The sequence below is a fragment of the Trachinotus anak genome, unplaced genomic scaffold (assembly GCF_046630095.1).
Source record: "Trachinotus anak isolate AG129_WGS33_773 ecotype Australia unplaced genomic scaffold, CSIRO_AGI_Tana_v1 ptg000020l, whole genome shotgun sequence".
NCBI lineage: Eukaryota > Metazoa > Chordata > Actinopteri > Carangiformes > Carangidae > Trachinotus > Trachinotus anak.
Genome location: NW_027273871.1, coordinates 9,244,622 through 9,270,592, shown reverse-complemented (window position 1 = coordinate 9,270,592; position 25,971 = coordinate 9,244,622). Strand labels below are relative to the sequence as shown.

Sequence of the window (25,971 nt, the reverse complement as noted above, 5' to 3'; positions counted from 1 at the left end):
TGATCAGGTATTAATTCACTTATGATTAATGTCGTCTCTCTTCGTCAGACTACAGTTTTATTGATCACATATTGACTGATCAGCTGTTAATTAATCTTTACTGCTTTTGTTTTTGTTTCTTGTAAAGGTAAACGCCCCCTGGCGGGGGTCTGACGCCTCACAGACTCTGACAGAATCAGCCACTCAGAGACGACGCGCTGTCTTGTTTAGTTTAATTGATAGGGACTTCAGCCAATGGCAATGCGCCTGCGCAGCTGGCAGCGTTGTGGGAAGGTGGGACAAGGCGCCGCTCGGCAGCACAGCGGAAGAAAATGGCGGCCGTGGCTGCAGAGCCAGGAGCTGCGGCGGTTCCTACAACAACATCAACCGCGACAACGGGCGATGAGGGTCCGCCAGAACCGGTTTCTGGCGGCCCGGGACTCTCAGAAACCGCGCGGGAGTCCAACGGGCCGCGGGAGTCCGGCCTGGCTGTGGAGCTGGTCGCCCCCAGGGTGGAGGATGGTGGGGACGGGGAGGAGCGCCGCCATGTCAGGCCGGAGTTGGAGCCTGCGGCGGGAAAACCTCTCTGTGAAAACGTCGTTCCCGACGAACTGATCAACAACTTCTCAGTGGAGCGGATCGGCATGGACCGGTTTTCGCCCGGACTACCGGGGGATCCAGAGTTGGGCGGGAACTTGTCGGTGCAGGCGGTGTACCGCAGCATCCTGCCGGACCCGCAGCCGTCCGCCGTCTTTCTGCACTCTTTCCCGGCTCCGCCGCCCGTCACCGAGGCCGGCCTCTCTCTGGCCGAACCGGCAGAACCGACCACCAACGTGACGACAGACCGGGCCGAGACAGCGGGCCGAGACAGGAGTTACACGGTTCTGGTTCAAACAGAGCTGAGGCCCGAGCCCGCCGAGGACGCCATGTTGGACGGTAACGCGGACCGAACGTCGGTCCCGGTAAGTATGGACCCGGAGAGCGGCTACGCTAAAAACTCTGCGGGGACGGAGGAGCCGGCGGGCCGCGGCCTGCGGGACTCGTCTCCGCCCTGCCGGTCCCCTAAGAGGCGGCTTATGACCGACACCGTGAAGCAGGAGGAGTCTTCCCGGCCCGAGCCCGGACCTGAACCCAGTCTCGGTGCTACCCCACTCGCGTCCTTTCAGGATCTGAGTCCTGGGTCCGAGGTCCGAGTGTCCCTGGACCACGTCATCGATGACGCGCTGGTGGTGTCCTTCCGGCTGGGAGAGAAGGTTTTCTCTGGGGTGCTGATGGACGTTTCCAAAAGGTAAAACTTTATTTGAATAACAATCTTATTACTAATGTATAAATGTTTAATACTTATAGATTAACGTGAAAACAGAAACACACCTGTCTGACAGGTGACCTTTATCGAGCTCAGCTGATCAGTCCACTGTCACTTAATCATTTATCTCAATTTTCAAGAAAAAACTGCCTCATGTTTCATCTTCTTACATCATAATAAACAGAACAGAACATTTTGGAGTTTTTTAAACTCTTTTTTTCTACCGTTTTATTATTATAATAATAATAATTATTATTATTGTTTTTGTTTTTTTTTTATTTTCTGTAGCGATTCATAATCAGCAGATTAATCGATAATTAAAATGGTAATTAGCCCTGTCTTACATAAACAGAGTTTGGTTTTTTTTTTATCAGTATCTGCTTTATTAAATGAATGAATAAAATGTTTGATTTTGTTTCGGAATAGAAGTTGTGATTTTATATTTCTGCTGTGTGTACACATCTGTCGGATGTTTGTCTGCTTGTTGCTTTCCTTTGCCCAAAATCCTGTCTATTCTTTCTGGATAGTGTTTCTATTTATTCCGTTTTATTTGTATAGCGCCAAATCATAATCTGCATTATCTCAAGGCTCTTCACAGGGTCAGGTCAGACCTGAGTTTGTTATAGAGAAGAAAAAAAAACAGTTCCCACTAAGAGCAGCACTTTGTGACAGGGAGGAGGAATAAGTCCCTTTAACAGGAAGAAACCTCCAACAGAACCACTGGGGAGGGGGGTCCAGGAACTGCTACATATACTAAAGTGAATGGTGTTATAATAATAATAATAATAATAATAATAATAAATAACAGTGGTAATAATAGAAATAACAAGCGTCACAACCAATCACACTTTTAGCTTAGTTCATATGGAGTATTTGCTTGGACAGCCCTGCAGTTTATTCATGAGGTGCTGTATGTAAGAACTTCAGTTAGAAAGTTCAGTCACTGACCCACCTCATCCTGCCTCCTGTTCCTCTCCTGTTTGTCCAGACTGTCACTCCACCGTCTTGGACTGATGGTGGTTCTTGTTCTGCTTAGGTGGAGAACTGGTTCATGTGGAGCTACACCAAGCTTGCCAAGGTTCCAGAGCAGAACAAGAGCTCTGTTTTTATTCAGGGTCAAATTTAACTTGTGATTTTCCCCCCTTTTTCAAAATTGAAATTGTTCCAATAGAATCTACTAATACAGAGTACAGTAAAGAAACTTTAGAGTACAGGAAAGAAACCATAGAGTACGCTTAAAAAAAAAAAAAAAAGAGTACAGTAAAGAAACCGCAAAGTACGGTTGAAAAAAAAGAGTACAGTACGGTATGCCCTGTCGACTTGGTGTCTCCCCGGTCTTGGTCTGTTATTGATTTGAAATCAATAATCTGTGAAGTCAGAGGAGGATCTATTGTTTTTATGTTCATCTGAAAATAAAAAAAAGTTTTTTCTTGAATCCAAGCATCTTCAGATTCAGAGTTCTAACGACAGTTGTAGTTTCAGACGACTGTTGTAGTGTCAGGTTCTAACGACAGTTGTAGTTTCAGGTTCTTACAACAGTTTTAGTTTCAGACAACAGTTGTAGTTTCAGGCTGTAACGACAGTTGTAGTTTCAGATGACAGTTGTAGTTTCAGGTCCTAACGACAGTTGTAGTTTCAAGTTCTAATGACAGTTGTAGTTTCAGGTTGTAAAGACAGTTTTAGTTTCAGGTTCAAATGACAGTTGTAGTTTCAGATGACAGTTGTAGTTTTAGGTCCTAATGACAGTTGTAGTTTCAGGCTGTAACGACAGTTGTAGTTTCAGGTTGTAAAGACAGTTGTAGTTTCAGGTTGTAAAGACAGTTGTAGTTTCAGGTGACAGTTGTAGTTTCAGGTATAATGACAGTTGCAGTTTCAGACAACAGTTTTAGTTTCAGGTTCTAACAACAGTATTAGTTTTTATCTCTGATTCTCGTCATAGTGCTGGTCAGCTGTACTTAAGTCTCTAAGGTTCTCATTGTGTATGTGTTTTTGTGTCTGTCGTTCTGTTTAGGTTCGGACCGTACGGTATTCCTATCACGGTGTTTCCAAGGCGGGATGATTGCAGTCGACCTCAGATGTCTCTACACTCAGAGCCTGTTACCAACGACAACCCTTACACCAAACAGGAGGAGGTGACTGTCAGCACCCCGCCCCCTCCCCCTCCTCACCCCTGGATCTCCAAACCACCGCCACTGTTCCAGGAGGGGGCGCCATACCCGCCTCCTCTGTTCATCAGGGACACCTACAACCAGGCCTTACCTCAGCCACCACCACGCAAGATCAAACGGCCAAAGAGGCGCTATCGCTGCGAGGAGCCGACTTCCATCATGAATGCCATAAAGCTCCGCCCCCGTCAGGTGCTCTGTGACAAGTGCAAAGGTGTGGTGGTGTCAGGAGGGCAAAGGGAGGCAAGGAGGGGTCCAGTGGATCTGAGGGGTGAGGAGGCGTCTCGTCGGCGGAGGCAAGCTGAGGGACCAATCTCCTCTGAGGTAAAACGGCTGAGGAGTGACGACAGGGGAGGACGAACCACCACTGACAGACGCTCGACATCAGGGATTTGTGTGTCATCTTCAACATCATCTTCCTCCCGCCGTGTCCTAAGGGACGTGGCTTCATCCTCATCCTCATCATCATCCTCATCCAGCCGCATGCGTTTGAAGCTGAACTCTAAGAAGGGTCTGGCTAAAGGTTCGGCCGGCGACCGCTCCAAAGCACGGCAGGTTCTCAAGAAGCTGGCAAGGAATTCGCAGCCACCGCCGCATCGTCAGCCCAAAGACCACAACCAGAACCAGAGTCAGACCCAGAGCCAGGAACGCACCAAGGCTGTGACCCGAGCTGCTGCCCTGCAGAACCACAACCAGAAGGTCCACTTCACCCGCCGCCTTCAGCACCTCACTGGCACCGCCGTCAGCTCGAGCGCCCACACATCATTACCACCCAGAATGCGCCTCAAACCCCAAAGGTATCGTACCGACGACAGCCAGACATCATCCTCCTCCTCCCCACCCAAACAGATTGCTCGCTCATCGCCTCCCAAACCTGTTTTAATTCCTGTCCCCACATCAGACCCGGTCCCACCCACAGCCCCACCACTTCCCTCAACCACAGCTACTCTCCCAGTGCCCTCACCCTCCTCCTGTGCAGTCAGTGTTGCCGTGGAGACGCAGGTCTATCCTGCAGTGGAGGAGGGAACGTATCACAGAGGGGAAGGAGCTGAAGGGCAGGTAGTAGAGCCTCCTTCTCACTCCTCCTCCTCATCCTCCTCCTTGGACTCGTCCCACTCAGAGTGTAGCTCCACAACGACCTTTGACCCCCCACCCCCTGGAGACCCACCCTCCTTCTCCTCTCCCCTTGCTCCTGCTCCCCCTTCCTCCTCTTTGTTAGCGCCTCGATGTTCCCCCTCTTTCTCACTTGTCACCCCTCCTCCCAGATCCGACAGTAAGGAGACACAGGCTGGCGCTGAGGAGGAGGAGGAGGAGGAGGAAGAGGGGGGAGGTGAACTAAAGAGACGCCGCAAGTCTTCCACATCTTCCTCCTCCTCCTCGTCTTCATCGTCTTCCTCTGTCTTTTCCAAGTCGGTGTCCAAGTGTTCTCTCCCTGACGGTCGGGCCGTGTGTGTCGGCGACATCGTCTGGGCAAAGATCTACGGTTTCCCCTGGTGGCCGGCTCGCGTACTTGGTATCACGGTGGCGCGGCGCGGCGACACAGGGCTGGCAGTGCGGCAGGAGGCGCGAGTCTCCTGGTTCGGCTCCCCCACCACCTCCTTCCTGCCACTTGCCCAGCTGTCACCCTTCCTGGAGACCTTCCAGTCTCGCTTTGACAGGAAGAGGAAGGGGCCGTACCGCCGTGCAATTGCAGAGGCCGCCAGCGCTGCCAAACAGCTAACACCTGAAGTCCGAGCGCTGCTCACGCAGTTTGAGACGTAGCATATGCCACTGGTAAATCCCCCCCATCCCGCCCGTCTGTCAGAGACTGATGCAGACAGGTGGACAATGTTTCTGTCTCTGTTCTTCCTGTTTGAATGAGGGGGTGGAGCATCTGGGTTACCAGACAGTTAATGGCAAGGGGCATTCATGGAGGTCTTCTGTGCAGGGGTCAGTCAGTGGCAGCGTTTCCACTCGCCATCAAGTTATTGAGTTTATTGAAGGGACAGTCCACCAAGCTTACATGTCATCAGTGTAAAACGCTGATGATGTCACAGTGTTGGTGATGTCACAGTGATGTTTGCTGTTAATCTGTTTCACATACGAACAAAATCACTGGAAAACTGAAATGACAATTGACTCAAAGACCAGACAACTACATCCCAATGTCACAGATTAACATCAATGATCCAAAATCGACAGAAGAATCGCTAATGTGAAAAAAACACTAATTAAGATCCAGGTGGTCAAGATGCCGTCTGACCTCGTTTTCTTTTCTCGTTCCTCAATCATAGATTTTTGTCATCCTAAATCTCGATAATGTGTTGAGTCAAAACTAAATTTTTGATTTAACGCAAGTGTGTCAAGTTTTTCAGTCTGACTTCTTTGTCCCTCGTCGGTCCGGTGATGGCGGTGTGAAACGCTGATGTGTCACTTCCTGTTTCCTAGGTTCCTCTGGGTTCTACTGGGGAAAAATCTGACTGAAACTTTTTATTTTCTTTTTAAGGAGGCTTCATTTCCATTCACAAATATATCAAGATAAAAAACTGTGAAACACAAAGTGTTGTCCTAACTGAGGCAGGAGGTCCCCAACAGGGTTCAGAGCTGAGTCAAAGTGGTCTGGACTGTGGAAGGTTTTTAGTTTCATCATGAGATCCAAATCTTCAGACTTAAATGTTTGGTCCAACTGATAGAAAACTAATAAGCAATCAATACAGCAACTGTGATATTCTGTTCTCTGATTTGCTCTCTGATATTTAAACATAGGACAGCTGTTGTACCAGGGCTCTTACACAAACCGGACTGAAACTCATAGTTGTGTATAAGATCAGGTCCCTGTAGTCCTGCATCAGATTATGTCTCTGTAGTCCTGCATCAGAATGTCCCCGTAGTTCTGTATCAGTTCAGGTCCCTGTAGTCCTGCATCAGAATGTCCCTGTTGTTCTGTATCAGATCAGGTCCCTGTTGTCCTGCATCAAATTATGTCACCGTAGTTCTGTATCAGAAGCTGTATTTCCGATGATAAAACCATATTTATTTGAGGATTTGATCCATGTTTTCTACACAATGAGTAGAAGTGAAATTCTGCTGCTCTCACTCTGTTTATTTAAAGATTTTTCATTTGAAGTCAGAGATGTTTTATGGAGACGATGTTGCAGAGGTCACACTCGCTCTGTGTTTTGACCCCCGGGCCTCAGTTTACCAACAGACAGACGGACAGGTAGGACACACTGACTGTTAGACAGGACAGCTGCTGCTCTGCTCTCTAATGATGATGATGATAATGAAGAAGAAGAAGAAGGTGGATTTTCCCTCTCTGCTGTTTGTAGTTTCAGCTGTCAGACTCTTTTTACCGTCTGTTTGCAGATCAGAGATTCTGAACTAAAAATTGTTTGGACAATACAACGGAAACAAAAAGAATTAAAGTAAAAATAAAAGAATCGTCTGAGTCGACCTGTGTACATGTTTTTTTTCTGATGTTTTAAATCTATTAATAAACTGTCAAACTTCTCTTTGAATCATCGTCGTCATTTAAACTCTTTTTCTTCTGTGGTGGTCTTACTGTAGGAGTGACGGTGGTGCCTTGCTCAGCAGCATGCTGGCAGCAGCCCTCACGCTCAGATTTTCTCACCTGCAAACAGATGTTTGGTAAATGGGTCTCCAGAGCTGATTTTACCAAAAATGTCAGCAACAACAACATAAAATGCAAGAATGTTTCTGTTTCTAATCTACAGAAACCAGACCGAAACTACAGGAAATAAACATGATCAGGAGGTTTTCATCCAATAATGTTGACATGTTGCTGGTTTTAGGTAAAAACACCTCTGATAACCAGACTGGGAAAATACCAGCAGGTACTGAATAAATACTGGACAGCATAATCAGGTACTGATTTGATACTCAAAATATTAGAAGATACTGTCTGAATACAGGAAAAAATATTTAATCTTGCACTGACTCAATATTGGAAAATAACTGACTAGCTCTAGAACAAAAATAACAGATGGTACTGACTAAATCCTGGGATTAGAGTTTGGTTGACATCCTCATGGAGAGGAAATCACTCACTGTTGAAGTGTGAGATACTTTTGTGTTTATTAGTTGTGTTCGTGTGACAGGAAGTGGAGTTATTAGTGAGTTTAACAGTAACAAGAGAAGATGAATGTTTTCATTAAGCAGGTTTTAGAGCACATTTCATATACAGTGATTCACATCAAAACAGTAAAACTCAAAAAGAATAGAAACATTTTTACAGGAAGTTAAGAGATGCAGACACATGATGCTGCCCTCTTTTCTGAGTGAAAAGATTTGTTCACAAAGTTTAGACATAATCCACAGCCAGTGGAAATATCAGATTTCACTCACTTGAGCTGCAAGATGCACCTGAACTAAACAAGATCTTTACTTGATCTGATGAATTGTAAATGCTGAAGCCTCATGTTAGACTTTTACAGAGAATGAGAACCGAATTGGAGAAAGAAAAACTTCTGTCATTGTTCATATGGACTCGTGTTGAAGCTGAGTTTAAAGGGTCCTCTGGAAACTACTCGTGTTCCTTCAGTTTCCTCCTGATTCAACAGCCTGGTGGACAAAACCCAGATGATCATTTCAGGATATTGATGAAGTTTGGTGTCATGTTTTTTCATGTACACCTTGGTAACTAGTTAGAACAGATAAACTGCTCATAATAAAATGTGGTTGTGTAATAATCAAACCGCTGAGGTGAAACATCACTATTGTTTATTGATTTATAAATTATTTAATATCTTTATTTAGATATTGTCTGAAATAGTGCAGTGTGTTTGACAAAGTGAAGATGTAAACTGTGCATCCATATTTATCTGATGCTGATTGATTATGTGACTGACTTGTTGATGACATCATTAGTGATGGCTGTCTCTCTCTCTGCAGTACTACTCTGAAGAGCTGCTGACGCTGAGAATCCTGTGCTTTGATTGGCTGAGAGGCTGTGGGCGAAGTCCAAGTGGCAGATGATCGATCACATGGACATAAATAATCAATAATCAATGATTGTTTAACTGAAGAGTTGATATTTATAAAGAGAAGGAAACACATTGATCAATTAGATCTAATCAGTGTTTCCATGGATACCAGGTTCATATTGTTGACCACATTTTGTTTTGTGTCCTCCAATCAGCAATCAGACAATTAACAATCAATCAGTGATCAATCAGCTCACAGATGAACCTTTTAGTTTTTTGGGGGGGTTTTTGTCCGCTTGTGGGTAAGCTGTGGTCTCCATGGAAACAGGGAAACGACTGATGTCACTCACCCTTTGACTTGCAGGAAGTGAGAGTCAGAGCTCAGTTTTACACACTTTACTGCTGCACCTGAATTTACCGCCTCATGTCTGTAAACCACCTGGGATAAACAGACATGAGGCTCCGCCCCTCAGGAGACAACTATCAGGTGCAGAGGAAGGAGACATCAGTGCTGAGATAGGACTGGTCATGTTAGCCTAGCTTAGCACAAAGACTGGAAACAGGTGGAAACTTAGTGTAGCATGGCACAAAGTGTGACTGACAGGAGGTTTATTGCTTCATAATCAGATGCAGAAATAGAATTGTTCTTCAGCTTCCTGTTCACACCTGCGGTGGTGTGTTCTGGCCCCTCCCCTTAATGGGTGTGGCTAAACATGCTAAGCTATGATTTGGGCTGCGGTTGCAAAGTCTAAATAATCCTCTTTCTAACCACTTCTCCTCAACCTCGATGGAAAACATCCTGAGGTCCAGAACAGAGTTGAAGGAGAGGTCATAAGGACTTAGAAAAGAAACTGATTAAACTTTTTAACATATGGAAGATTGAAATGTTGAAACAAAATAACATGAAAGAAATATACGAGTAGAGAAAGTTGAACAATAAAAATAATGAACTGAGCAGATCAGAATAAATAATATTCAGATAGAAGTGTTCAGGGTTTCCTTTTTATACATTTGTCAAGTAGAGAAAATTGATTTTTAGAGCTTCACACAATGAAAGGATTCAGTGAAATCTTATTTATGTCTGTAGCATTTAGTTATGATGGTGATTATTCTTCATGATGACTCCTTGAATCAAACAATCAGACAATCAAAGTGTTGAATCGAGTCTCAAACATGAAACAGCTGCTCTGTTGTTTCTACGTCTATGTTGCTCTGCTGTGGTCAAATTTCAATGGTACATCACTTGCAGCATGGAATTGTGGGACAGCCTTTTCTCCTTTCCTTTCGTAAAGGAAGGTCCAGTGTGTCCTATGCTAAAGGAGATAAGATAGGAAGCATTGAAGCTCCTTTCCTCAGCTACTTTCCTCAGCTCTCATCATGGCTGCTCAGATACTTCAGCTCAGTTAACTCAGTTTGAACCATCAGAAGAAAAAATGATGTTGACCGCAGCTCTGAACTGATTCTGTTTCTGTTTCTCTGAGAAAGAAACACAGGGTTTCACAGGGTTAATGAAGTCTCTTAACTTTACTCTGGTGTTTCAGTGAGTTTAAAACTTGGTGGATATTTAAAGGAAGATTCCACTGTTTATTTAAATATTTAAAACAACAATAAATGAAGTGTTTCCTTCAGCAGAACTTCTGAAACAGACTTTAAACCTTAATGTTGGAAAATAAACCAGTAATGTCTTGTCTCTCAGTAAAGACCTTGACTCAGATTAAACCTGAGATTTAGGGTTAGGGTTAGGGTTAGGGTTAGACCAGGTAAACCAGGTTCTACAGAAGAAACAGACAGAGTTTTTGGCTGGACCATGACAGTGAGGCCAGTCCAATAAATGTTGGAATGTTGGACTTTCCTCACTAGTCATTGCTCTTTGAAAATGATTTGGTACTACAAGCAGAGTTGAGAATTTCATGCATCAACCTCTAGGTTTAGCAACTTTTCAGACCCAGCTACAAATGTAATGACTTTTTGGACAAATTTTAGCTACTTTTTGTAGAGAGACTCCAGCTTTGCGCCCCACAGACATACCTCTCCCAACTGACACAGCAGCCGTCTCAGACGTGACTGACCTTCTCTTTTTCTCTCCGATCATTTTACGGTGAATCAGCTGAAAGTCTTTGTCTTTCACTGATGTGTTTGATTCTGTCACATGACGTCATGGTCATAACATCAGGGTTTTAGCAGCAGCTTGAAGTGACTGCTCGTTAACATGTCTTAATAGACCACGTTTCAGTCACTGTTTTAAACTTGTTCTGTTGTCATGACAACAAACAGAAAAACGTCAATGAGAACAGCTTCATTGTGAATTCGGCTGAATTAAAATACTGTATATGTGAGCACAGAGAGGAGGAGAGAAGAGGACAATTAAAGACCTGAAACCAGCTGATACTAGACTGAAACCAGTTGATACTAGACTGAAACTATTTGATAATAGACTGGTGTGAGACTGAAACCAGCTGATACTAGACTGGAACCAGTCTACCTAACCCTAACCCAGCTGATACTAGATTGATACTAGACTGAAACCAGTTTATACTAGATTGATACTAGACTGAAACCAGACTGAAACCAGTTGATACTAGACTAAAACTAGACAGAAATCAGCTGATACTAGACTGGAATCAGTCTACCTAACCCTAACCCAGCTGATACTAGACTGAAACCAGCTGATACTAGATTGATACTAGACTGAAACCAGTTGATACTAGACTAAAACTAGACAGAAACCAGCTGATACTAAAGTGGTTGCAGATATGATGTGGTCCAGCTAGATATCAGGTACAGATAAACCTGAGAATCAGGGTTTACCCTAAAACCCTATAACCCTAATCCAAAAACTGGTCTGAACTGGTCTAAACTGGTTTCTGAAGATTATTATACTGAAGCTTTGAATCACCTGTCCTCACACATTTTTATTTATCTCATCTGAAAATGATGCAAATATGTGAAAATGAAACACAGAGAAATTATAATTATTGTTATTATTATTATTATTATTGTAATATTGTGTACAAACTACAGATGATAAATGCAATAAACAGACTGCATGTGTGAAACAGTTTGGTTGTTTTATTGGATAATTAAACAGTGATTAGAAATGATAAGAATTAGGTGGAAGTAGTTTTATTTTTTAATCAGTCTCAGAAAACAACAAACTCTTCCAATTTGATTGAATTTTAGACACAAAGATTTTTCTTACATCAGTTTCTTTGACATCAGATGTTCAAAAGAAAATATTTAGTTTAATAGAGTTTATTATTAATAGACCATCATGTTATGGGATCAATCTGTGACACAAGTCAACATGTTGATGTTCTGATACATCAGTACTCAGGAGTACTCACAAGGTGAAAACAATACTGTGGTGCAGTTAAATCACTTGGGTGCTGAAGGGTCACTCAAAATAAACAGATTTGGAGAGAAAGGGATGTCTAGTCTAGTAATTTTCTTTATAATGATTGTTATGCCTTTTCCAACACTTTGAACTGTCCACAAAACCCCTTTTGTGCAGCTGGGATTGCGTCTAGTAGACACTATTTATGATCTTAGGTTGGATCAACCTTGGTTACAGTTCCATTGACATTTTTTTTCCATTCTTAAGAATCCTTCCCCATTCTGCCCCTGTAAATAATACCTTTAAGTCACTTTCCCTGTGTCGATTTAAAGGGACTAATATTGGAATCTGAGGCCATAAGGATCATAGAATAGTAGGCAGAAGCTTCATGACTACAACCAAAGATTTATAGGACTTTCTCCAGAGTGTTTACATTAGCTGGGGTGTTTGAGGGGGAGCCAGTGGGGGGGCAGGGACCACTGTGCCTAATGCCTGAGAGTGAAAGCATAATGGTAAAATAACAAGCTAGGCACCCCAAGGCCTCCTCTGTTAACTGGCCTCTGCAGTTTCCTCAGGTTCATTCTTGGATGTTTATTGTTGCATAAGAATTTATTAATAAGTTGATCAAATTGTTTAAAATAGTTGAATGAATTCTGAGTGGAGGGAGCGTGCAACAGGCAGTTAACTTTTGGAGCACAATTCATTTAATGATGCTTGCTTTGACCCACAGAGAGATACAGTGGATACTAACGCTCTACATCAGCCCACAAGTTGTCAAAAAGGGGGTTAGAGTTATATCTAATGCCTTTCTATGGTCAGGCAAAAGTATCTGAATATGAAGAGGGATTTGGGGCAATTAGCAATGAGAGGGAGAGCTTCAGACTTTGTCCAGTTCATTTTATAACCTGAAATGGATGAGAACTTGTCAATAATTCGAAATAGAGATAGAATAAAGTGTTCCAGATCTGATACAAACAGAAGAATGTCGCCTGCATACATCATCAATTTATGACATTTGTCGCCAATCTAAAAACCTGGAAATGCAGCAACAGCTAATGGCTCTAGTGCCATCGTGAAAAGTAGTGTCCCTAACAAGTTCAAATGAATGAGAGATTATGCCATTGGTGAGCACAGATCCTCTGGGACCAGTATATATGAGCCTAATCCAGTCTGTGAACCTTTTGCTGATACCAAAACATTCCAGGGTAGAAAACAAATATTGCAATGATGATGAAAGTTAAATGTCTTCAGTTTCAGCTGGTTTTACTTTTGAGTTCAGGAGGACAGACCTAATAACTTCATTGCCTCCTGTCATCACCTGAAGCCATTGTTTGATGTTTAGCTGCATTTTCCATTTGGACACTGGAAAAAAAGTTTCTTCAGAGTCAAACCTGGGTGAAGTCTCAGTCCCTCCTATGCTGCTGTGTGAATGTTGGTCGACTCTCTCTCTCCCTCTCTTTCTCTCCTTCCACATTTATATCATACTACTTTATGTCATTAACATTTTTTTTTCTCTCCCGTAGTTTGAGCTTCTTCTTTCTCTCTCGCAAGATCCAGATGTACCACTACTCATTATTACTATTATTACCACTGTTAGCTATCATTATTGATAACATCATTACCTATAGTATATACAGCTGTTACCCCCCCACCCACCCACCCACTGACCCCCTTCTCCTCTAAACCCAACCGGTCAAGGCAGACCACCACAGAAGAGGTGATAAGTCATTAGAAGATTAAGTCAGAACTCAGATGATGAAAACCATGTGGAGTTGACCTCAGTAATAATCAATAATCAACAATCACTGATCATAAAACCTGTTGTATCAGAGAAAGTGACACACCTGAACAGGTGAGACGTTTCTGTCACGTTTCTGTGTGTGTGTATGATGGTTAATAATCTGTTGTTAACCCTGTGGACTTTCACCTCAAACACTAAAACTCTCATTCTTGCTCTGTCTTTAGTTTTCAGTAGTCGATCATCCAGAAGTCAGAAGCTGCCAATGAAATGGAAGACGACAATAAGGTAAAGTGATTATTGGGAATTGATTGATTATTGTCTCTAAAACAGTTGGTGAACAGGGAACAGGTGATAAATATGACTGTAGAACAGGTGGACTGTGATGAACAGCTGGACTGTAGGACAGGTGTACTGTAGGTAAGGTGGACAGGTGATGAATAGGTGGATTGTAGGTCAGGTGAGCTGTAGGTCAAGTGGACAGGTGATGACCAGGTGGACTGTAGGTCAGATGGACTGTAGAGCAGGTGGACTGTAGAACAGATGGACTATAGGTCAGGTGGACTGTTCAGTTTGTGTTGTTACAAAAGATCTAATCTCACAGTTTCACACCTGTCCAGGGGCCCCATTACTAAAGGGCCTAAAAACCCAGTACGTTGATTTAAACTTTATTAACCATTTAAAGCCCAGACACTTCCTGTTTCGCCAGACTTTGTTGAAACTGTTAAATATTATTATTATTATTATTATTATTATTTAAACTGTAGTGAAGATTAAAACAAACAGATTGTGTCTGACTGAGTTTCAGGTCTGTGATGGAAACAGTACTACTTGAGGTCTGGATCTGTTTGGTTATCTGGTGTCTGTGGAGAGTCTAGTTCATTTTAGTTTTAATACTGTTATTTTACTTTTCCTGATCGAATTATGTTTTTAATCTAGAGATTCAGTTTTAATCCTTAAAATCAATGTATTCTTTCTGTTTGGTTTAATCATTAATGTTTCCACTTCACAGGTTTTTCTCAGGTGTGAACACATTCCATCTTTTCTCAGTACAAACTGACCTCTGATCAGTTAATAAGCCTGTTAAAGAGAAACTTGACCTGTGTCCTGTGAGAGACAGGGCCACTCCTCACCACATTGGGGCCCTAAACAGAATTTAGTTGTTGGACTCAGCCCTCGCTCACAAACTTCAGCACTGACCCTGCAAAGACAAGAAATCCATAAAGCAGACTTTAGATATTTGTGTCTAAATGATAACTGGAGAATAAAATTAATGAAATGCAATTAATGCAAATACTACTACTACTACTATTATTAATCATAATAATAATAATGATTCTTATGATTAAAAACTACAACAGCTATTCATTTAGTTATTATTATATGACTGATGACTGATTTTAAAGTGTACATTCAAATTTAGATTCGATAACAAATGTGTCAGCTACACACATTTCTATCAACATTTCGCTGTAACGTCTCCTCAAAAGTTAAAACTGTTATGAATTAATTTCTCCAGCAGATGGAAACAATACAGCTGGCAAACATGAACCAATATATGGGACCATCACTACAATATTTTTACAGTGTAGTATTAGTACTTTGACTCAAGTAAAGGACCTGAGTATTTCCTTCACATCAATCAGAATTATGATGGAGGACACTTTAACTCTAACACACAAACTAACTTAAAGATGGAATTACAGTAAACAACCTTAACATTTATCAATACACACTACTAACAAAGATTGACACAACAACAACACAACAAACTCCAACTACACTTCTGCTGCTTTGTAGTTTGTATGTTTCAAATATGTTATAATGTTATAAATAATGTACCTGTACTAATAGGTATGTCTGTCTAATCAGATTAATGATTACCTGGCAGAGGAGCGGAGTCACAAGACAGACATGATTGACTTACCAATGGGAGAAGACAGAAAAACTACACAGCCAATAGAAGCAAAGGGGGCGGGGTCAGACATGATTTATACCATTGAAGACGTTCCACCTTGGTACCTGTGTATTTTACTGGGACTTCAGGTAAGACTTGTATTATACTGGGATCATACTGGGATTATACTGGATTTATACTGGGATTATACTGTATTTAAACTGATATTGTACTGGGTTTATACTGAGATTACACTTGATTTATACTGGAATTATAATGGGTTTATACTGAGATTATACTGGGTTTTTACATGGATTATACTGGGTTTATACTGGGATTATACAGGGTTTATACTGGGATTATACTGGATTTATACTGATATTGTACTGGGTTTATACTGAGATTATACTGGGTATATACTGTGTTTATACTGAGATTACACTGGGTTTATACTTGGTTTATACTGGGTTTGTACTGAGATTATACTGGGAGTATACTGGATTTATACTGAGATTGTACTGGGTTTATACTGGATTTATCCTGGGGTTATACTGGATCTTTACTGATATTGTACTGGGTTTATGCTGGGATTATACTGAGATTATACTGATATTATACTGGGATTATACTGAGATTATACTGATATTATACTGGGATTAAATTCAATTTAGATTAACAAAAGGTTTGTGATATATGAGATTTAATGTTGTAAGTGGTTAAAACTGGGCTGGTTAGGTTTAGACTGGGATTGCTGGGTTTAGACTGGACTTCTTCAGGTCTACAGGTTTTTCACAGTCCAGGTGTGGATCATGGTTCAGCAGCTGCAGGTTTGGTGACACTTAAGACCAAGGTTTCAAGAACAGCTATTACATCACAAACAAAGCCCAATGACAGGCCAACAAGTCATGTGTTTGTCCAATCAGGTGAAAGAAGTGCTGATGATTTCACCTGTCACCTGTTCTAATCTGTCTGCAGCATTACCTGACATGTTTTAGCGGGACTGTAGCAGTACCATTCCTCCTGGCAGAGGCCATGTGTGTCGGTCAAGACCAGAAAACCATCAGTCAACTGATTGGAACCATTTTCACCACCGTCGGGGTCACAACCCTGATTCAGACCACCGTGGGAGTCAGGTGAGTGTCAGAGCCAGGTGACACTGAGTGAGCCAGGGTGAAACTATGGGAGCTGAGTGAGTTTGCCTGGACCAGTTGGGTTTGAGAGGAGAAAGGGGGTGAGAGAGACCAGGAGCAGCTGTATAGACTATGGGTAATGGTGTTATCAATAATAATAATAATAAATAACAGTGATAATAATAATAATGAATGTTGCAGTGGTTCTGCAGTAATAGTAATAGTAATAGTAATAGTAATAGTAATAGTAATAGTAATAGTAATCTGCAGCAATAGGAAACTATAAGCTCTTAAAATATTTATAATGAATAATGAGGGAGATAATTTTTTTTAGACAATTTTTATTACTTTCTTCAAAGTCAGAAGTTTATATACACTAAGATTACTATGCCTTTAAACAATTTGGGAAAGCCCAGATGATGATGTCATGTCTTTGGAAGCCTCTGACAACATTTGAGTTAATTAGAGGAACACCTGTGGATGTATTTTAAGGCACACCTGAAACACACTGCTTCTTTGTGTAACATCATGGAAAAATCAAAAGAAATCAGCCAAGATATCAGGAAGAGAATTGTGGATTTGCACAAGTCTGGTTCATGGTGCAATTTCCAGATGCCTGAAGGTGCCACGTTCATCTGTTCAAACAATTATACGCAAGTATAAACACCATGGGAATGTCCAGCCATCATACCGCTCAGGAAGGAGACGGGCTCTGTGTCCCAGAGATGAACGTTCTTTGGTCCGAAATGTGCATATCAACCCAACAAAAGCAAAAGACCTTGTGAAGATGCTGGGTGAAGCTGGTAAGAGCGTGTCATTATCAACAGTGAAACGAGTCCTGTACCGACATGGGCTGAAAGGCCACTCTCCCAGGAAGAAGCCATTACTCCAAAAGAAACATAAAAAAGCCAGATTACAGTTTGCAAATGCACACAGGGACAAAGACCTTAATTTTTGGAGACATGTCCTGTGGTCTGACGAAACTAAAATTGAACTTTTTGGTCATAATGACCATCGTTACATTTGGAGGAAAAAGGGGGAAGCTTGCAAGCCTGAGAACACCATCCAAACTGTGAAATATGGGGGTGGCAGCATCATGTTGTGGGGTTGTTTTGCTGCAGGAGGGACTGGTGCACTTCACAAAATAGATGGCATCATGAGGAAAGAACATTATGTGGAAATACTGAAGCAACATCTCAAGACATCAGCTAGGAAGTTAAAGCTTGGGTTTGGGTTTTCCAAATGGACAATGACCCTAAGCATACTGCCAAACTGGTGACAAAGTGGCTTAAGGATAACAAAGTCAATGTTTTGGAGTGGCCATCACAAAGCCCTGATCTCAATCCAATTGAAAATGTATGGGCAGAGCTGAAAAGGCATGTGCAAGCAAGGCGGCCTACAAACTTGGCTCAGTTACACCAGTTCTGTCAGGAGGAATGGGCCAAAATTCCTGGAAACTATTGTGAGAAGCTTGTGGAAACATATCCAAAACGTTTGACCCAAGTCATACAGTTAAAAGGCAATGCTACCAAATACTAATGAAATGTGTATAAACTTCTGACTCTCAAGTAATAAAAAATTGTCTAAAAAATTATCTCATTATTCTGGCATTTAACAAATAGAAATAATTTTGGTAATCCTAATTGACCAAAAACAGGAAAAGTTTAATCTGATTTAATGTTAGACGGTGAGAAAAAAAGGTTATGTGCCTTTTTATATAGTGTATGTAAACGTCTGGTTTCATCTTTCTTCCTGACAAAATCAAAGAATGGGAATGTTTCCAGCTGCTGAATGTGAGTGTTCATCTTCAGGGTTATTGAGCTGACGAAACTGAATTCTGGGACGTGATTGGTCGAGTTTAAATCAGTCGGGGAGGAGGGGCAACAAAACGAAGCTTGTAACAAGTTGTAACTGTTTTATTCTTATTACTGAAATTTTATTAGTAATTTGTTTCACTACTTGTTAAAGTAAAATAAAAGTAAAATTATTACTGTAACAAGGAAATCAGATGTCAGAACGTCTCATAGACAGAGGTAATTGATGTGTCATCTGTGTCTTCATCTCTTCTTGACCCTGTGGGGGCTCCTCCCCCCACATGCTCTCCTCAGCTTCACTGAGTCTGAAGAGTCTGTGATGGAGGGCTTAGCTTCACGATGTCATCCATGATGTCATCATCCTGAACTGGTGGATGAAGGCGGGATCGAGTGCACTGGTCTTTTTTTTCTTCTTTTTCCCCTGGTGGGAGGCTCACGGTGCATTCACTCCTTGTGTGTGTGTGTGTGTGTAGGCTTCCTCTCTTTCAGGCCAGTGCATTTGCTTTCCTGATTCCTGCTCAGGCAATCCTCAGTCTGGACCGATGGAGGTGTCCCAGCGAAGGTGAGACAGTTAGTCTCTCTGTCTCTCTCTCTCCCTCTCTCTTGCTCACTTTCTCTCTTTCTTTCTGTCTCTGACTCTCTCTCTCTTTCTGTCTCTCTCTCTCTCTGACTCTCTCTCTCTCTCTGAGGTCACTTCCTTTTTATTTTCTTTGCAGAGGAGATTTATGGGAACTGGAGTCTTCCTTTGAACACCTCACACATCTGGCAGCCGCGGATCAGAGAGGTACATGAATATTATTATTCACAGAAGGTTTGGTTCAGTGCAGGTGAGTCTTGGTTTGGGTCTGTCCAGGTGAGTCCTGAAGCAGCAGACAGGTATAAGTTCGAGGAGGTCATGGAGGTCCTCAAAGACGATCTGACAAACCTTCAGAGACTCAGGAGGTGGAGGCAGGATTAAGTCCAGACTGTGTACAGCACAGAATTGCTGAACTGGTCTGAGGAGATCCCCTGAACGTGACTGACTCGTCCTTTCTCTGACGGAGGTCTGGCACCAGGTGTGGACCAGGTTCACCTGAAGATTTAACCCAAACCTGAAGGCTTTCTTGTGGAAGGCAGTGGACTGGTAGACCAGGGTGGTGCTTCACAAGGGACCAGAGTCTCACTGCTAAGCCTCCCCCTGGTCTGAGAACAGGAGCAGTGGTTCTCAGAACAGAGACAGTCCATCAGTGGTTCTGAAAAGTCCAGCTGGTATCAGGGTCCAGCTGGTATCAGAGTCTACCTGGTATCATGGTCCAGGCAGTATCATGGCCCAGCTGGTATCAGAGTCCAGCTGGTATCATGGTCCAGTTGGTCTCAGGTCAAATCAAATCAAATCAAGTTTTATTTATATAGCGTCAAATCACAACAAAAGTTATCTCAAGGCACTTTCCAATTGGAGGAGGCAGAGAGAGGAGGGGTGGGGGTGGTTGGTGGGTCACAGGGAAACGGAGAGGGGGGGGGGAGCACACAGCCTGGGCACTCATGTGCATGAGAGACAAAACAGGCAGTTAGAATAATACAGTAAATTCAGTAAGTTCAGAAAGTTCACAGTAATTTTGCTGGCAGAAGAACCTGGGCTGTACTGTGTCTATACTGGGTATGATTGATTTATTGACACTGAAGCCCCCCCCATCAGTATGAGGAAAATAACAGGTACAACGTCTGAGGTAGTTAGAGAATATACATCTAAGTAAGATCTAAGTAACATCTAAGTTAAGGCATAAAAGTAAGTTTTAAGTTTCGATTTAAAATTGAGTCGGACAGCCTCATATCAGCAGGGAGGTTGTTCTAGAGCAGAGGGGCCTGATACTAAAAGGCTCTGCAGCCAGCAGAAGACTTTTTAACTCTAGGAACAGACAAGAGCCCTAAACTCTGGGAGCGGGAGGGCCAGGCCAGAGACACCAAATGTGCATTCCAATCGGTCAAGGAGAATACAATGATCTATCGTATCAGGTCTCATTGTTTGTTGTGTGTCTCAGATCCAGGGCGCCATCATCATGTCCAGTGTGGTGGAGTTGGTCATCGGTCTCTGTGGGTTGCCAGGTTTACTGCTGGAGTACATCGGTCCACTCACCATCACTCCGACTGTCTCACTGATCGGCCTGTCTGTCTTCACCACAGCTGGAGACAGAGCTGGGTCTCACTGGGGTCTGACTGCACTGTGAGACACCTGTCTGTCTACCTGTCAAGTAAAATATTTACCTGTCCGTCAGACAGATGGACAGGTAAATATTTGTCCTTCTGTCTCTACAGGTGTATTTTGCTCATTGTGCTGTTCGCTCAGTATCTGAGAGCAACATCACTTCCTGTTCCTGTTTATAGCCGAAAGAAAGGACTGACGTCCACCAGAGTCCAAATCTTCAAGATGTTTCCTGTAAACACACATACACACACACACACACACCTGTACACACAAACAAAAAACAAACCAGGTGATCATGTGTCAGGTGTCTGTTTCATCACAGATCATCCTCGCTATCATGTTGGTTTGGCTCATCTGTTATGTCCTCACTCTGACTGACCTGTTGCCAAGCGACCCTGATCGCTATGGACACAAAGCTCGGACTGATGCTCGAGGTGACATCATGGCTTCATCACCCTGGTTCAGGGTACCCTACCCCTGTAAGTCAGCCAATCACAGGCCTGATTATGTTTTAAAATGCGGCAATAAACTTACAGTCCTCCTGCAATCATGGTAACTAATTACAGAACCTAATCCTAACCCTACACTCCTGTCCTGTCAGCAAACTAACATTAGCTAACAAGCTACAGCACAATGCTACATTAGCTAACTTAAAGTTTAAAACAGGTTCATTAAACATGTGTCTGGCTGTCTTCTTCTATGGTCTACTTTCCGTCAGTGATCACAGTAAACATCAGTGGTTAACCCTGACTGAGATAGATCTAAGTTCAGGTGTGAATGCACCTGGACGCATTTAGGATGAATTTGAGATCCGATCACTCAGACCACATTCAGAGGTGGTCCACATGTGGCCACATTTTTTTTAGCAGCGCGAACATGAATGTGTCCTGACCACATTGAAGGCCCACCTCCTCTACTGAAGTCCTCTGACACAGTCTAATGAGTCCTGTCACAGTTTCATAATGAACCGAAAATATTTTACTGTTTCTAATGGATGAAACCTTATTTCACTGTAGAGCTGTGAACAGAGCATTGATTCACTCAACCTTTCATTACCACTCGCTCGCTTGCTCACTCACACACAGTCTCTCTCACACACACACACACACGCATACATACACAGAAGCTAAATGACAACAGACGTCTGTCTGGCTAATAACAACACTTCATACCTTCTTATTTGCATAGCAGAGCAGGAAGTGATCACATCACTGGAGACACATTTTAAAGCAAGTATGAACAGACAAACTCAGAGCTGAGCACGTGTGATCGGTCTTAATACCACATCAGAACAGGGCCTTTGACTTCCTGTTCCTGCTGTCTTCGTGTCTGATAGGTCAGTGGGGGTTGCCGGTGGTTACGGTAGCTGGGGTGTTGGGGATGTTAAGTGCCACCATGGCAGGAATTGTGGAGTCAATAGGAGATTATTACGCCTGTGCTCGCCTGTCTGGAGCCCCTCCCCCTCCGGTTCACGCCATCAACAGGTGAGACAGTAGGTAAACAGGAAGAAATGAGGAAATGTCCTCTTACCCCCCCCACCCCCTCCATACACACACACACATGAAATAGTGTTTGACAGTGTTTGTGTGTGTTTCAGAGGGATCTTCACTGAGGGTGTTTGTTGCATCATCGCTGGTCTTTTAGGAACAGGAAATGGCTCCACCTCCTCCAGTCCAAATATAGGCGTTCTTGGCATCACCAAGGTAACTGAGCCCAACTGGTAACCAAGGTAACTGGTCCTGCACCTACTGGTTCTAGGCCAGAGGTAATTGACTGGATGGTTATTTGCCGATGTTCCTGATTATTAAGGATTTATGCTTAGACCTTGGTGTAGATGTTTGAATCACTGACCCTGTGTGCAGGTGGGCAGCAGGCGGGTGGTGCAGTATGGAGCCGGCATCATGTTCCTGTTGGGATCCGTCGGGAAGTTCACAGCTCTGTTCGCCTCGCTGCCGGATCCGATCCTCGGAGGGATGTTTTGCACGCTGTTCGGTGAGTCATGGGTGACAAATGTCAATACAGGTGTATTAGTGATGTCACAATATCAGGTGTATTAGTGATATCACAATATCAGGTGTGTTAGTGATGTCACAATAATCCAGGTGTGTTTCTCAGGTATGATCACAGCTGTAGGCCTATCCAACCTGCAGCTGGTGGATTTGAACTCATCTAGAAATCTGTTTGTTCTCGGCTTCTCTGTGTTCTTTGGTCTGACGCTGCCGACATACCTGGACTCACACCCCAACTCCATCCAAACAGGTGAGATCTGACAAATGTAGACCAGTTCTTGGTGTAGATCTGACGGATATAGACAAGTTCTTGGTGTAGATCTGATGCATCAGTTTTGTGTGTTCAGGTCTGGCAGAGCTGGATCAGATCCTTACGGTTCTTCTGTCCACTGAGATGTTCGTTGGAGGTTTTTTGGCTTTTTGTCTCGACAACACAATACCTGGTAACACACACACACACACACACACACACACACAACACACACAGACAGCTTGTTTCCAGATTAAACAAATATTCATGAGTGACACTGAGCTAAGCTAAATAAAATGTGGAACTGTGCCTTTAAGAGACACAGCAAAAGCTGCTCACATGCACAGACACACACACACACACACACACACACACACACACAGTCAGCTGATGCTATGCTCAACCATGCTAAGTGAGATGTCTCATAGTGACAGAGAAACAAAGATAAACATTGTGTGTATGTGTGTGTGTGTGTGTGTGTGTGTGTGTGTGTGTGCGTGTGTGTATGTGTTCGTTCTCATATTTGATCAGTTACAGTAACACCGTTGCTGACTCCTCGTGTTTGTATAGTGAAGGGCGCTGCCTAAAGGAGGCGCTGTGAAACACTTCAGACATGAAGCTGTTCAGACACCACAGATGATTCGCTCAGACTCTGACTGATTCATGTTTTCACCCTGTCATGTTGTGACAGAGTGAGCCTCAGGAACACAGACTAATCAGAGACGAAGAAAACATCAGGAGGCTTTAGTGTTGTGTGTCGTTCATTTGTGTTGACCAGATTTTTCTTCTTTGTTTGTGTTCAGGTTCCAGACAAGAGCGAGGTTTGGTCGACTGGAGCTCTTCTTCCTCCTCCTCTTCCTCCTATGATCTTCCTCTGGGGATGGGTGTGGTCAGGCAGACTCCCTGGCTCAGACGGTTTCCCATCAGCCCCTCCTTCAGAGGTTTCAGGGCATCTGACGACCAACCGACACCTGAGAAGGAGGAGGAGGAGGAGGAGGAGAGAGGAAGAGGGGGAGAGGTGGAGGAAGCTCCTGACACCCACCTGTCCAGCACCAAGGTGTGACTGTGATGTCATTAGTCACACCTGTCAAGTGACTTGAAATTTTTAGATGAACATGATAATGGTCACAGAGGGACCTCTGTTACCGAGCCTCTGTTACCATGGAAACCTGATCACCTTTGCACCATAAAGAGATTCAACTGCTACAAAATGCTCAGTGTTTTCATGACATGTTTTTACTTTTATTTATAACATCAAAAAATAAATTGTGTTTTATTTATTACACAAAAATGTCTCAACTAAAACAATTTAGTGTCAGAAAACAACAAAAACAAAACCAGTCCCAGCCTGGTCAGGTGATGAACTGATGAAGCCTCTTGGATGAGAGGTGAAACGTCTTCCTAGACAAATAACCAAGTCCAGTTGCTTTCGATTTAAAACTCCTTTGAGACACTATGACCTGGACAAATGAGAATATTCACAGGCTTATAACAAAACCAAAACAACTGATCACGTTTGTTGATTCACTGAGGCAGAAAAATCTCAACAACCCAAATAAAAGACAATCGAAAACTAAATGTTCACTTCACATGTATTATGTTCACATGTAACTGAACAGGTGAGGTGTTCATTTTTTAACATAGTCATTTAAGAAAATAATTTTATGCTTAGAAATAAACGTATATGACCTGAAATAATTATGACTGATGTTAAATCTGCTCACATGAGTTTTCAATCAAGTAGAACATTAATAATTATAGACTTCCTATAATGTTGTGAGTTGTTTATTTACATGACATTTAGGTGTCATGAAGGTTGTCCTGACCTGACTATAACGACCTGCCTGTCCCTTTGAAGTCGTTTAAGAGGATGAGGTGAGGCCTGTCTTGTGTGACGCGCTGCTGCCGAGTTCATATGAGCTCGCTGAGTCCAAGTGAGTTATTTAATGATTTAATAAAAACAGCACAGCTACATTCAGCGGTCCACAAATTACACACTCGCCTAAAAGATGGAAAACGTGCACGCTGGTGGCGTGTAACTAAACAACAGAATGAACAAAAGCGGTCAACAAAAATTGCGGCTACCCACACTCGCCTCTCTCCTCCCCCAGTGCAGGTGAACCAGCTCCCTGTATCACCTACGGCAATCATCCCCCAGTGCCCACGTGACCCAAACCCTGTGCATTACCGTGGCAACCAGACCAAACAAATCGAGAGACGAATCGTTCACCAGTGCAACAGGCAACGGCTCCTACACTGACCCTTCTGCAGTCTGTAGTTAGTCTTAAATAGTTAATGAAGAATCCACCGACACACCATTTAATTATAACCATTTTATTGATCTTCTTCCACTGAGTTTTGTATTGTCACAGTCATGCTTCCTTCCTCAGGAGGACCATTCATTCACTAACCATTATTCTGTGAAGAAAATGCCTCATCATCCCAAAGTGAAGATAATCTAATGATGTTGAGTTTACTGTCGTATATCTAACATTTGCACATCAGAATCTGGAACCAGTGTTTTAACATTTTACTAAAAAATGTATCTGTTTTAGCTCTGTTTTCTGTTAAACTAATTATTATTGATTAATGACTAATCTAATCATTTCAGCCATAGAGACCTGGTTGGTTTATGTGGAAGTAAAAAATGTGTAGTGGGGGTCAACAGGAGATAAATCATGATAATTCAACTGAACACGACAGTTCGTTTCAATCAGTGACTTTCACATCACAACAACTTGTCTGTTTACATTAACATGTTTTTTTCTTTGGTCTCATATTTTTCTGTTCATTTAATATTTTCATGTCACATTATTGTCACATTAGATAATAAAGAAATAATAATGACGACCACCATGACTGTGAATCTGTTCATCTCCATCACAGTTTTTATTTGTGCTGTTTGTGTTTACAGGTAGAATTTTAAACTGAATTGTGCATCAATATTTTTAACACTTATTGTTCAACGTGATTATATTGTGTTGTTAGAGATGGCTGCCCCTGAGCAACTGTGTCAGAGACAGAATTAAACTAAGTAATCTGCTGGTAAGAACAATCTCAGGTGAAATGACCTCATAGTGACAGTGTGCAAACAAATACAAATCAATAACCAATCAATAACCTATGAACACACAAAATCTGTTCAGCTTTACTGTGCTAGTTCAATATTTGAGTGTTTTCAGATAAACAATGTGTTTCTGTCATAGAAAATCTATTCAGTCTTAGACTGGAACTGAATCTGAAGT

General features: G+C 42.6%; 2 protein-coding genes across 2 annotated transcripts; both read left to right on the top strand.

The window, feature by feature from the left end:
• The first annotated feature begins 301 nt into the window (after positions 1-301).
• pwwp2a (PWWP domain containing 2A) lies at positions 302-6,939 on the top strand. The gene is made up of 2 exons (XM_071506153.1): positions 302-1,267; positions 3,297-6,939. The coding sequence occupies exons 1-2, from the start codon at positions 312-314 to the stop codon at positions 5,209-5,211; spliced, it is 2,871 nt and encodes a 956-aa protein (XP_071362254.1). The 5' UTR covers positions 302-311; the 3' UTR covers positions 5,212-6,939.
• Positions 6,940-12,142: 5,203 nt separating this feature from the next.
• slc23a1 (solute carrier family 23 member 1) lies at positions 12,143-25,579 on the top strand. Its single transcript, XM_071506144.1, has 15 exons — positions 12,143-13,732; positions 15,317-15,490; positions 16,317-16,474; positions 18,759-18,847; positions 19,002-19,069; positions 20,304-20,485; positions 20,578-20,698; positions 20,790-20,946; positions 21,804-21,951; positions 22,065-22,170; positions 22,330-22,459; positions 22,583-22,726; positions 22,824-22,919; positions 23,530-23,783; positions 24,838-25,579. Exons 1-15 carry the CDS (start codon positions 13,715-13,717, stop codon positions 24,844-24,846), a joined length of 1,854 nt encoding a protein of 617 aa, XP_071362245.1. The 5' UTR covers positions 12,143-13,714; the 3' UTR covers positions 24,847-25,579.
• Positions 25,580-25,971: the final 392 nt, after the last annotated feature.

Bases quoted from the DNA above. Each gene is read 5' to 3' on its own strand.
- pwwp2a (XM_071506153.1), top strand. From the start codon at position 312: ATGGCGGCCGTGGCTGCAGAGCCAGGAGCTGCGGCGGTTCCTACAACA. The intron at 1,268-3,296 runs GTAAAACTTTAT...CGTTCTGTTTAG, and splicing joins CTGATGGACGTTTCCAAAAG to GTTCGGACCGTACGGTATTC.
- slc23a1 (XM_071506144.1), top strand. The intron at 22,171-22,329 runs GTAACTGAGCCC...CCCTGTGTGCAG, and splicing joins GCGTTCTTGGCATCACCAAG to GTGGGCAGCAGGCGGGTGGT. The intron at 22,727-22,823 runs GTGAGATCTGAC...TTGTGTGTTCAG, and splicing joins CCCCAACTCCATCCAAACAG to GTCTGGCAGAGCTGGATCAG.